This window comes from Hylaeus volcanicus, chromosome 3, assembly GCF_026283585.1.
Source record: "Hylaeus volcanicus isolate JK05 chromosome 3, UHH_iyHylVolc1.0_haploid, whole genome shotgun sequence".
Taxonomy (NCBI): Eukaryota; Metazoa; Arthropoda; class Insecta; order Hymenoptera; family Colletidae; genus Hylaeus; species Hylaeus volcanicus.
The window spans coordinates 7,573,929-7,586,279 of NC_071978.1; the positions used below are offsets into that span (position 1 = coordinate 7,573,929).

At 37.1% G+C, this 12,351-nt stretch overlaps 1 protein-coding gene across 7 annotated transcripts in view; it reads right to left on the reverse strand.

Annotated features, from left to right (window-relative positions):
* Positions 1-12,351, reverse strand: part of LOC128873343 (neurotrimin) — a 319,219-nt gene that overhangs the window by 104,982 nt on the left and 201,886 nt on the right. For all 7 annotated transcript variants that reach the window (XM_054116866.1, XM_054116864.1, XM_054116861.1 and 4 more), the window contains exons 5-6: positions 11,767-11,922; positions 816-944 (exon numbers count right to left, since the gene is read on the reverse strand). In XM_054116866.1, the coding sequence (XP_053972841.1) occupies positions 816-944; positions 11,767-11,922 (285 nt within the window). The remainder of the gene's footprint in view (positions 1-815; positions 945-11,766; positions 11,923-12,351) is intronic.

A 12,351-nucleotide genomic window follows, 5' to 3' on the forward strand; every position in this document is an offset into this window, starting at 1 on the left:
ATGTGTCGGAAAAGACAGAGCGGAAACGCGTTTCGCACCCCAAAACTAGCTGAACGTGACGCTCGAGAGGGGATGAACGGACCTAGGTACATCGAGCATATCTGGGTCAAGTGGCCGCTCGTAAATCGCTGGCTAAATGAAACGTTGAAAACCGACGTAATGCATCGTGCTGGAGCGAACAACCACTCTTCATCAGGCTGCGCTGGAATGCACCACGTTACTGTCCTCCGAGTGTCTGCCCCTTTTTCTTTATCTTGCTGCCTCTGTGGTTTGCTCAACCGCCACAGAATCTCTCCACTCTATTCCCTTGCCACGATGAAATTCGATGGGGAAGATTTAGTTCGATAAATTCACTATTAGTATCCCATGTTCCACTTCTGGGACGTGCGGGACACCAAGAGGGCCAAAGCAATCTTTCCTTTCTTCCTCTTTCCCTTTTCTTTCGTAACCAGGGCGTCCAATAATTTTCTTTAAATTAGTAGCTTTTAATTTCTGGATATTATATTATTTATAAAATTGGCCTCTAAAGAGGATCAGCAGTAAATAAATAAACTACGTTCCTTTGGACTATAGATGATAAATATTTTAATATAATGTATAGGTATATGAACCTACGAATTGTATTAAAATATTTACTAAGATATAGCCAAAAACTGACTGGTACATGCTCACAGATTTTGAGTGAATATTTGGAAAGCATCGTTTATGACATGGTTCAACAATTTGAATTTACTAGCGCAAGTAACTTTGTTCTTAACCGACTTCGAAAAAGTGGAGGTTATTCGATATGTTATTCAATGGTTTTATACACTCACATTGAACACGCAGAGATATCCGTTGGCTGACTCGTGGTGGAACATTGTTCGAAGCGATGCACAGGTATGCACCCATGTGCAGTCGACTGATCTTCACAATATGTAACACCTCCCCGTCCACGACATTCACTGAAACATAAATTAAACGTCGTGACATGAGTATTCCGAGTACACCGAATTAGCTATTAGATATTTCCAAAATTTTAGTAAGTACTCTTGCTAATTTCTCTAAACCTATTTCATAAAAGTAGAATTCTTTAAAAATTAGATATACATATCTAAAACTGTCTATTCAACAGTTTAAGTTTACATGCTAAGAAGTTTTAAAGTGTGACCAGCAACCAATGGAAATTACTAATTCATTCATAGTTACCTAATCAATTTTGGTAAGAAAGAAAATTTATTCTCATTTTATTGTATTTCTCTTGTTAGACTCTAATCATGAATTTGACAATGATAAACGTATTATTTTGTACGGATAGTCCAAGACTGCATTCATTCTCTATTTATAATATATGCTTTGTTTCACGAATTGCATCATGTATGTCGATATGAATGAAGTTTATACAAAATGAGAATCACAGAAATTCTATTGCAAAATATATTTGAATATTCATTCACATACAACTTCTTCATTTACATTCTTCCAGGTCATACGAACATTATTGTTTCAGAACAACATTCCTATGAAATTTATCAACAGACTCTGTCGATATTCTATACTTGAATGGTGAGTGAACAATTTTCATAAAATAAAGCATACAGTAGCGAGATGCAAAATTTGACAGTTTAATATATCCACGCATAGTAGGTCATTAATATCCGTCATAGAAAGTAATTATTTATTCCATCATACAATAACTGGTTCCACTTTCGCGCTATACGGTAACATATAATTAAATTACGGTAAACGATTTATCATTCTCCGTAATTGCCTGAACTTGGAAAACTCTCGCGTTCCATATTTTCGTAAAACTTTCGACAAATTTTGGTGCCGCCGTTGGTCAATGGTTGTAATAAATTATGCGAGGAAACCGAAACGATCGTCTACGCGCGTAAATCTTAACCTCCTGGATCATCAATTTCTTTTTTTGGGTGGAAAAAGTTGACAAAAGTTGACTCAAAACCAAGTGTCTAAAATGCTATACTATAAAAGTTTCTAAATTAATTAACACGTTTCGAAATAATCAATGTTTCAGACGATTGTTAACGACGACATTTTATCAATACAAAAAGGAGTGTATGAAGCGGGAGCTTCATAGGAGTCAATATACTCCGGAAAGATAAAGATACATGTATATTCAAGAAACGGAGAAACAATTGCAGGGGAAGAAACTGACGGTGGTATAAAAAATACAGCCCCCTCAGAATATAATAAAACTCGCCCCCCTGTGCAACATGGCTGCCGTTGTACGCGGAGAACCATGGTATATTCCATGGAACGTAAAACCAGATGATTGCTACTATGCGTTCCAATAAGAATGCAATAATAAAACACTGTAATCCGCTCGCCTTTTTTATACGCGAAATTATTATGCATTCTTATGCATCGCGAAACGACAAGGAGCAGAGGTGCGTTGCCATAAGTTCCGAGAAGCTTAAACCAGTCGCGAGTGAATGTTTAAGAGTGATGGAAAACCGATTGAACGTTTCTCTCGATAAAGCTTCGAGAGCACATCGTATCGCGAGCACGCTTCTACAATTCTTCCACGGTAATGTCGAGGTAATGGGATACTGTAACGGCATAGGATTCTTCCAGTCATGTAATACTGTTCGATGTACCTTGCGCTCGCTGCTAGTACACCTGCAGTTCAAAATAAAATGCTTCGATTTTACATTTGGCAGCCTCGGTGTGCATCATTTGTAATCTTTACATTGATACTAATGGACACTGTTGATTGTAAGACAAATCTTCTTTCATTGAATTATTTATCTTATTATTTATTCTTGTTTACATATTACCTAAATGCTTGCATTGTCACTTACAAAGACCAGTACATGATAGTTATATTAAAATATCGTTTGAATTCAAAGATACAGCTTCTTTTTCATAAAAAATTGAATTTTATCCCAGTCTCCCTTATATCGCTCTCTACTACTCGCATGACACAAACAGTTGGCTGCAACAGGCAGATCAATCTGTTGAATCGTACAAGCATATGACGCGACACGGTACCCTTATCATTCGTGAAACTATCCCCCAGACGAAGGTTACGATAGGAACGAAAAGTTGCTGTCGTATTGCGCGCCGAGGCGTAAGAAGATGGTGTGAATCGTTGTTAGCCATGGCGCGCCGCGCGCCAAACCTATCCATTGTTCCGCAAACAATGCCTAACGGCGCGAGATTCCACCAGCGGGTAGCACTTTCCGAGGATTTTAATCAAGTAGTCCCGCAGGTCCTGTACTTGGAACTAACCCCTTACCGGTTTAGCGAGAACCTTTAAAACTTTCGGCTTAATGGGGATCCACGATATGCGACTACTACTCGATGAAATTTCGAGTCGTACGAGCCACCTTTGCTTTGAACAAAGGATAAAAGCGAACAATTATTATGTTATGATTATTCAGACACAGTATGTTATCGGTTATCTATTTTTCTTTACAATGATGAAAGTTTTGAAGTAATTTCTCTGATTTGATTTTTCCCCACTAAAGATAATGAGTTTTTAAATTTTAGTTTCATTAAGGTTTTGTTCTGAATAAAATCTATTTATCCCTTTATATTACGAATTATTGATTCTTATTTTCATTATGTCTCGTTTAAGATTCTTATATTCATAGTATGAATATTAATGATATTAATGAAGTATGGCATAATTCTTAAAGCCTACGATAGTTTTTAGTCTTCTTTTGTTACGATATGATACGACAAAAGTTCTGCATAGACTTTTAGTGTCTACGAATGCCACTCCGGATAAATTAATGACGATTATCACTCGAGCGTCACGAATACCGTTAATTTTCCATGTCATTGAATATCTTTTTTCTGAAATTGACGAAATTTCATTGGCCACATGTTCTGGACCTTTGTTTGGGGGATGAATACTTTAGCCGCCTATACGCGGAAATAACTTTTTCATTCGTACAATAGTACATAAAAGCCTTTCAATTTAAAGGATTGCGCGTATAATAAAGAAGCAATACTGGAAATGGAAGTCGAAATAGAAATTCAATACGAGATTCAATACGAAGCATGATGAAGGTATACAGTGACAGTTAATTATTCACAGGAATATGTATATATAAATACCTGAAATGAAATACCTACATTGAAAGGAGTATTAGTATTACTTGGATAAGTTATTCATACAAGTTGTTCGTTCAAGTTACTGATATGGGAATATGGAAATTGCATTTTCAATCAAAACTGCAGCTATTCATTCGTCTATAAGCTGAGGCGGACTGACCTCGTATTCAAAAGAAGAAAATCAAGTCTCTGCTATTCAAAACACATGAGATAAGGCGGTTTAGTGGATGCCCTTACTTTCCAGTTAAACACATCAGATGTGAATAACGTTTAGGGCACATTTATTATATCCGTTGTTCACAGATATCTTTAATGTAGTATTTAATAAATTTTTGAGCAAATTAAAAGTAAATAAAAATATTAAATATACTTCCTTAATAAAGAAAAAGTTAAATAGCATCTTGGTCGTTCCATCTTCAGCCTGTATTCATCAGTAACAAGTACATTTTCAATTCCTTAACGGTTATTATTCTATCAACGTTTCACTCAATATTTATCATAAGTCTCAGTTAATTTCTTGTAATTTAATTCAATTAATTTTATTTTCGGTTACATTACATTTATCACCAATTCTTCCACTTTGTACTAAACCTGTCTAAATCTATCTCCGCTGAATTTTTATCCGTATCTCCTACGTTTTAAGCAGAACGAGATAATCCTCTATTTTCTATGGACATCCTCAAGCTGTCTACAAACACGTACCTTTTTTTTTAATGAACACAGTCCACGATAATTGAAATAATCGTCAAAGGAACCGGAAAGGGTTCCAAAAAAGCGACAAAAAAGCCGCACAATTTCACGAGCATTTAAGCTCGGCAACGACCTCGAGTTTGCCGCGACGAGCGCAGCGATTCCGGCCAAAAGAACGTTAAAAATCACTTTACATTGAAAAAAGCGCTAGTTTACATGAATGCGAAAGACGCCTTGGATTCCAATTTGCTTACTCGCGAAAAAAGTCTTAAAATTTTCATAATATCACGACGCTACGCTGGACGATAACGCAGTGTCTTTCAATGTGCATTAGCCGGTTTAAACGTTAAGCGACGCGATAAGGGGCCAGCACGTGAAAAGAACCGTGGAATAAATTAGCAGCCATTCACGTCGATGCGCGGCGCACTTTGCATAACATTTTCCGTGTGCTCCTTAATGTCGTAAAAATAAGCAGACAGCTTACTCGAAAGACGAAGTGGGGAGTTGGCTACCTATTTGGGAATTAGTACGTGATATATTCCGCCCCATAAGCGGCGGGTTGGACGTCGATATTTCATCCCCGTTCCCCTCCCTCCAATCCTTAAGTGCCCTTTTTTTCGCGTTATTACCGCCCGATAACCCGGCTACATTCATTCTCCAGCGAAATCCTCGAGCCACGATCATTGCAGCTAATGTATTCGCACGTGGTCGAATGGACAGATGGAATTGTGTATTTGTATTGGTGCACGGGGTTGTTCGATCCACACTTTGCTGCAAGAGACAATTTATCCAAACCATGGGTATAGTATCAAACTTCATCTTCAAATGATATCAATTCTTGTTAGCGGACTTCCTAAGGTAGAATCAATTTTTTATTATTTTTGTATAATTTGAATCGATTATTGAGAAAATTTTTAATGCTTCGAACTTCGTTTGAGATTTCTCGTAGTCTGTATATCTAAAATGATTGTTAGTTCTGTCATTCAATAAATCTTGAAAGAGTTTAGCTTTCTTATTTGTTCGTACGTATACCTTGATTCTGACTTCTTATGCCCACAAAATATTGTTTGGCTAACCTTTAATCATTCGAAGAAGGAATTGATCGACATCAAACACATTCAAATTCACATTCTCCAGAACTGAATGGTCCGTTCGAATAAGACCCTCCGAATTTCACCTAGGTGATCGAAACGCGAAATAAACATCTCGTGTTCCCCATAGCGCAACGAGTTACAACTCGAACAAAGGCATCAGAATACGAGGCGAAGTATACACGTAGATAAAGAGAAAACGATGGAAAGGGACCTAGAGAAGTTGGAATCTATTCCGTTCAACCTTCAGACGCGAAATTTGCCAGACAATATTGATCTTGTGTGGAACACTGACTTCGTCTGTGCCTTTCGAAAGTAAGTACAAAGGAACCTCAAACGGCAACAAGATAAGCTCGTCTCTTCGCTAGGAGGATCGACATCGGTGCAGTTTGGCCGCGAGTTTCCCTCATCGTTTGATGCCGGGGTTGCGCGCAAAGCGAGTACAACGTACATTCGATTTTTCCGTGCCCGTCTATATCGATATCCGTGACCCGACCTTTCCTCTCCTTTTGTTTTTCCCTTCCGGGACAGGAATTCGCTCGTAGGTCCTGTTTTCCGGTTGCGTCGTATTACCTCGTCTACGCCGCCCCTCTGACAAAAATCGCGTTACAAACAAAAACGAGTTTGACTACACGTGAAATAGTAAAGGTAAAATGTTGCAACAAACTTTCGTTATGCCAGACTACGATTTCGAGGGAGCAGGTACAGAAAATACGCGGAAAACACGTGCAATCTTGGAAATAATGGAACTGATTTGATGAGAATAAATGAGATTTGATTAAAGGGGAACAGTAGTTGTGTTTATAGGACTCAACCTTCATCCTTACTTCTATTCTTCTAAATTGGATAATGAAGTGTCCGCAATAGTAATAAAAAATCAATATTCAGATTCACAGTTTCATTATCTTCTTTTGAAATCCTTTCAGCGGTACAACCACCAATTATATATACATATATCTAAAATACAATGAATAATGAGAAACAATTATTATAAGGTTCTTGAATTGGATTGTAGCTGGTAGTGGATTGATTGCATTAACGTGGCGCAGTCTTCTCCAAGGCCAGCTCTGAATTACAACGAATTTACCATTCCATACAATTGGAGTGGTAGAGACAACAAATACATACGAATGCAAGAGCAGTGTATACACGCCTACATTAGTATGTGTCCGGTGTCCCACGGGAGCTTGCAATGAGAGCTAATGACTATTCCGCTGTTCTCTAAAATAAAAATCAGTTTGAAAGCCGCGAAGAGAAAATAGAACTCGCCATTGTTTGATACGAATATAAACTACCGAAAAGGTTCTGCATAAAAAAAATAGCCAGCCGGAAACGCGTCAGACAGTCTGACGAAACTAAAGTAAAACATGTTAGGTTCCATTTGCTTGATTCCCTTGGATTCCAGTTCGGATTAACGGGATTATTGGGAAACGAGCAGTGTATAACTATTTCAAAGCAGAGTCTGTCACGCTGCAGGGCTCCGAATTGGTAACAATCTTGGAATACAGAAATTTTCGGTAAAGTGGTGGCTAATTGTTTCGATTCGATTCGATTAACAATTCGTGATCCATTTCGATAAAAGTGCTTGACAAGGTGCGAAAATTTATTTAACCGGGTTTCCAGTGCGATTAAAGAAAAGAAATACTCAGAGAAAATGGAAAATGCGAACACTTTCCTGTGTAAGTAAACATTATCTCCTTTCTAATCTAAATGTAGTTTAATTTTCATAGAAATTTATTGATATATGCATGATTAAAATGACCCTTCGAATTATACATAAATTATTACATTATTCAAGTCGTGTTTCTGAACAATATTCTATCATTTTGTACATTTCTTTTGCAATTTGATGTTTTTTATTTCCATGTCTTATGTCTGGCATATAATTATTTTTTTAATGCAACCTGAAGTGTGTCCAAATTGTAGACTAAAATGTCGTTTTTAATTAGTTGACATGACAAGCAACGATTGTACAAATTATCAATGTTTACTTAACTACCTAAACTAGATTCCTTAAACTAGAATGCTCGTTTCTTCGGCCACACGATTCGTTACCCCTGACTCACTCTTCCAATTCGAAATTCCTCTGTTCCCTTTTCTACCCTCCGTTTTGCTCCCCGTGTTTTTCCGTCTTTTATCGGTTTTCTAGGCGATCGGTTGAGTCCTAAGAAGTAAATCTTCCCTCCCCCTCCCGCTCACCAAGCATCGGGTATCTTGATCCCATTCCTTAAAAACACCGCCAGACGTGCGAGAGTTTTACAAAATTCGATTTGCTTTTTCATCTCTCTTGGCCATTCTTTTTCACTTTCCAGAGCTGGGTGGCGGCATAAGGGTGGCGTTAAGGGAGCTGGCCGTGTGTGGATGTGTACAGTAGTCTGCAAAAGTCTTGAGCTACCTTATTATAGGCAAGGTTGTCCTGAATTCTAAGGTCGAAGGAAGAATTTCCTCGAACATGGCCAATGGTGCGTGCACCATCCTAACTGGCCGCCATTTTCTAAGTCAGGTATTTTGGCACTTCAAATTTTTCGTGCTGGTTAGTAACTCATCGACATACTTAAGTCTTTCACTAGGTAAGATGAATCTCATAAAATGAAAATAAATAGCGTCAAGTTGAGTTCCAACAATTATTAGACAGTAACCATAATCATTTTCCTTTCGTTTTGTCGATTTTTATTTATTTTAAACAATAGCGCTCCAAATATTTTTACAATTTTGTTTCTTATAAATCCCTATTATTTTATGTGTTCCATCTAAAGTGTACTTTAAAACACAGTTTCTTGATTGACATTAAATTGAAGTATATTGTATTATTAATTATGTTGCAAATGGATTGCAAATTATGTAGTAATCTAGTTCTCATGGAACGTCTAAATTTTTCAATTGAAAAATAAGAAAATTTCGATTAATAAAGAAGGTGCTAAATACATATAAAAATTAGTGTTTAATTCCCTTGAATAAAAATGATGTCGAGTGTAACTCGACACAGGAGTGCAATAGTTAACACAGTGCCCACTATCATTCATAAAAAATGTTATTATTCTTATCCTTTGCAACATTGTGACAAATGTACCTGATATAGTGTATGCCTAAACTCCAACTAGTGCAAAGATAAAAATATAAAAGTTGCGAAGGACCCTATTTATATGTAGCCACGATACCACCCTTTCCTCTATTACCGTTGATTTAAAAACGAAGTTTTAATAATGAACTTGTTTGGTAGCAGGTGGTGTACACCATTATTCGATAGCGGAGCTGTCCGTGGAATATAGTGACGACCAGGGAGCTGGGGAATCTGACACCAGACCACGGTTTCCTCACGGGCCAAGGGTGTCTGGAGGCCGTCAGACGTGCGAGTGATGGTGCTAGGCTGTCCCCAAGCCCCAGAGGGCAACACCTCAGTTAGCAACTCGCGGTTCGAGTGCGTGCCGTATTCACCACCGTAATATTTCGTCCAATTACGTCGATAATCTGACGCTACCATCGAATGACATGTCCCGCATATAATAGCAGATGTGTCCTTCGATATATGATCGTCGAACGATGTCGCCTCCTAATTACCCGTTGATTGCTCGCCAGGCCTCGCGAATTGATTAGCGTGACCACGAGACTAGCGTACACGTAACGCGATATACGTATTCATGGATTTTCAACAAGATTGCTTCTTTTGCTATGAAAATGGTATCTATGACTGGGATACTAATTACTTCAAGTTTGAACGTAAATAAAGATTTCTTATTTATGTTATTGATTAAATGGTAAAAATATGGTTGGAGTTTTCCAAACGGAATGAGGACAAATATTTATATTCAAAATTTAGAAGGAAAAATTAAAAGTAATATTTTTAATCTTAGTATAGCAATTAATTGTATTATTGCAAATAAAAATATTGAATGTTCTAATATTAGAGAAAGATTTATTATACATATATCTAAACGGAAACAAAATAAATGCTGGAATAAAAATATTAACCGCGTTAATTTTATACTAAATACCAATTAATGTGAAATTAAGTGTGACAAAGTGTGTTAATCAACAGACTAAGTTTTTCCCAATTCGCTAACTTTTGATATAGAAGTGAATGATTCATCAAACATTTGAAACTCCAAGACTTCTTACTTAAAGATTTTCATTTAGGCTGAAGTACTTCAATTTATTACAGCAGCAGTCAAATTATACGATTTATTAAATTGTTATGAAAGTTTAATTAAAATCCGAGTTTTATGCACGATAAATACTCAATCCTGAACTGTTTCTAGATTTTATTCCCCCACGTACATAAAGTAATTCATTCAGAATATATGGCTGAAGTTTGAAATGACTCTCGCCGTGAGTTTCTGAGTCATAGAAAATTATGCAAATTAGTTTAAATACAGTAGTAATAGATCGTACGTCTCACGGTTTGCGCAACGCTGCAGATGTACGACAGATTACGTACGGTGGATAAGAGAGGGCAATCCCTGGTACAGAGCATTCGATTAAACGAATTGCTATGGCGACAGTAAAATATTTAATAAAGAATATTTAATTAGCTCTACAACGAAAAATATGAACTGCATATAATTTGTATAATTACTGCATTCGATTTAAATTTGTATTAAACTTAACTAAATTAACTTTATATAAATACTTATTATTTTATCTTAGCTTTAATAACTTGTCAATGGACGAAATTAATTCTATTGAATTTTCAAAATATACATTTTATTCTACTAATATTAGAGCTTGCACTCCATTGTTGCGAGTTTAAAACGGTTTTTACTACTCATAATACGTATGTAAATGGCTTTCCTATTGTATAGTCGACATCAAGAACTTTTTTCCAGAGATTTCACGCACCTCAGGCAGAAGCTTTTGTTCTACGAAATGTCAAGAATAATAGGATCAAGGAGAAAATTTTCAGGCCCCTCTTGCTTTCGAATTACAAAGAGTTTCACGTTTCTTCGATTGTCTACGAACAGGGATTGGGACGGAGTATCTTTTTTCCACGCGAAAACGATTCGACGCATACATATTTATCAGTGACAGTTTATACGGGCGGGGTTAGGACGAGACGCAAGCTTCGAAAGCTTTCTCTGAGCGTCTGAGCCTGAGTATACCTCGAGGGCAATGAAAATTTAAATTAGAGCAGAAATTAAATCCGGCCTTTATCCGATATTGAGAAAATCCTTTGAAACCGACAGACTGTCTGACGTCTCGCTTCCCTGTACATCTTTGTCCACTAATGTATGTGTTGAAGAGAAAGAGAAAGAAAGAGCGTGTGCGAATATGTATATGTGTACGCGAAGGAGGAAGGTTGGTATCGTACTTCTCACCCTCTCCATAATTAGTAATTAAGAAAGTAATTAGCATCGATCGAGGCGACCTCGTCTGAGAGGTCCCGTGCTCTTAAACTGCTTAGCTATTTTTAGGAGCGTACCACGACAAACAGAAGCTTCCCGGAAAATCGATTATTTGCGATTGTCGATGATAAAATGTTTATTCTATCCAGTAGTACTTCCGTATTAGCTTCTTCGCTTTACGTCGAAACGTATCGATTGCCTCGACCGAGGGATACAAGAACGACGCCGACGCTTTGAAGTAATGATGAAGATATTTAAGAAGATCTATTATTATTGAAAAAGTATCATTTAAATAACACCAATTATTTAAATTATAGAATAAAAGAATTATTGCTATTGAAATTGTACGTGCTCCTTTCATAAATATAACTCGTTCCACATGGTTCAGCCACTCTACATTTCCTTCCACCGTAATAATTCAAACAAGTATACTTGTCACTCGCCGTCAAGATTGACATTTTCAACAGAAGCCTGTCATAGCTGAGTTTATGACCACCGAAATACACTTTAATATCGAAAAATCGACATTGCCGGCGTCTGACCGTCAATTAAAGTCACGGAGAATTGATGGATCAAAAACTCACCGCTCTCGCCATTATAGTTTATGTCCTTTCCGTCCTCTCTGCGCCACATGACGTAGGGCTCCGGATATCCGGAAGCTTTACACGTCAGCGTCACGTTCGAACCCTCGCGAACGACCATGTCTGTGCTGGTTTCTTTCGTGATAATGGAAGGTGGCACTGCAATAAGGGAGAAATGCGAAAATTGAATAGATAACGTTCTTTTTCATCCTACAAAGTGATAAAGTTCTTCGCTGTACAAGCGGGCCTCGAATAAATCGATGTTAATTCAATCAAAATGGATCAATTTTTCAAATTCTTTTCCCAGTCTTGTGTCTCAATAAAAATGTTAAATAATTAAATACAATTGTGTACCAATGAACGTAGTAATATTTTTACTTGCTCGTTTGGACCAAAATCAAACAAAATTAAATAGGTAAGATGAAATAATTGTTCTCCCCTGCCTCCTCAAGTATGCTTAATTCTTTTAATTTCTAGAGATCACTGTTACACTGATTAAAAACTAGAAATAGTATTATTGTTATTGTTTTGTGCTTGCATCAGATTACATTTGAATCACTATGCGTTACAGATCACCGTTGTTGAAAC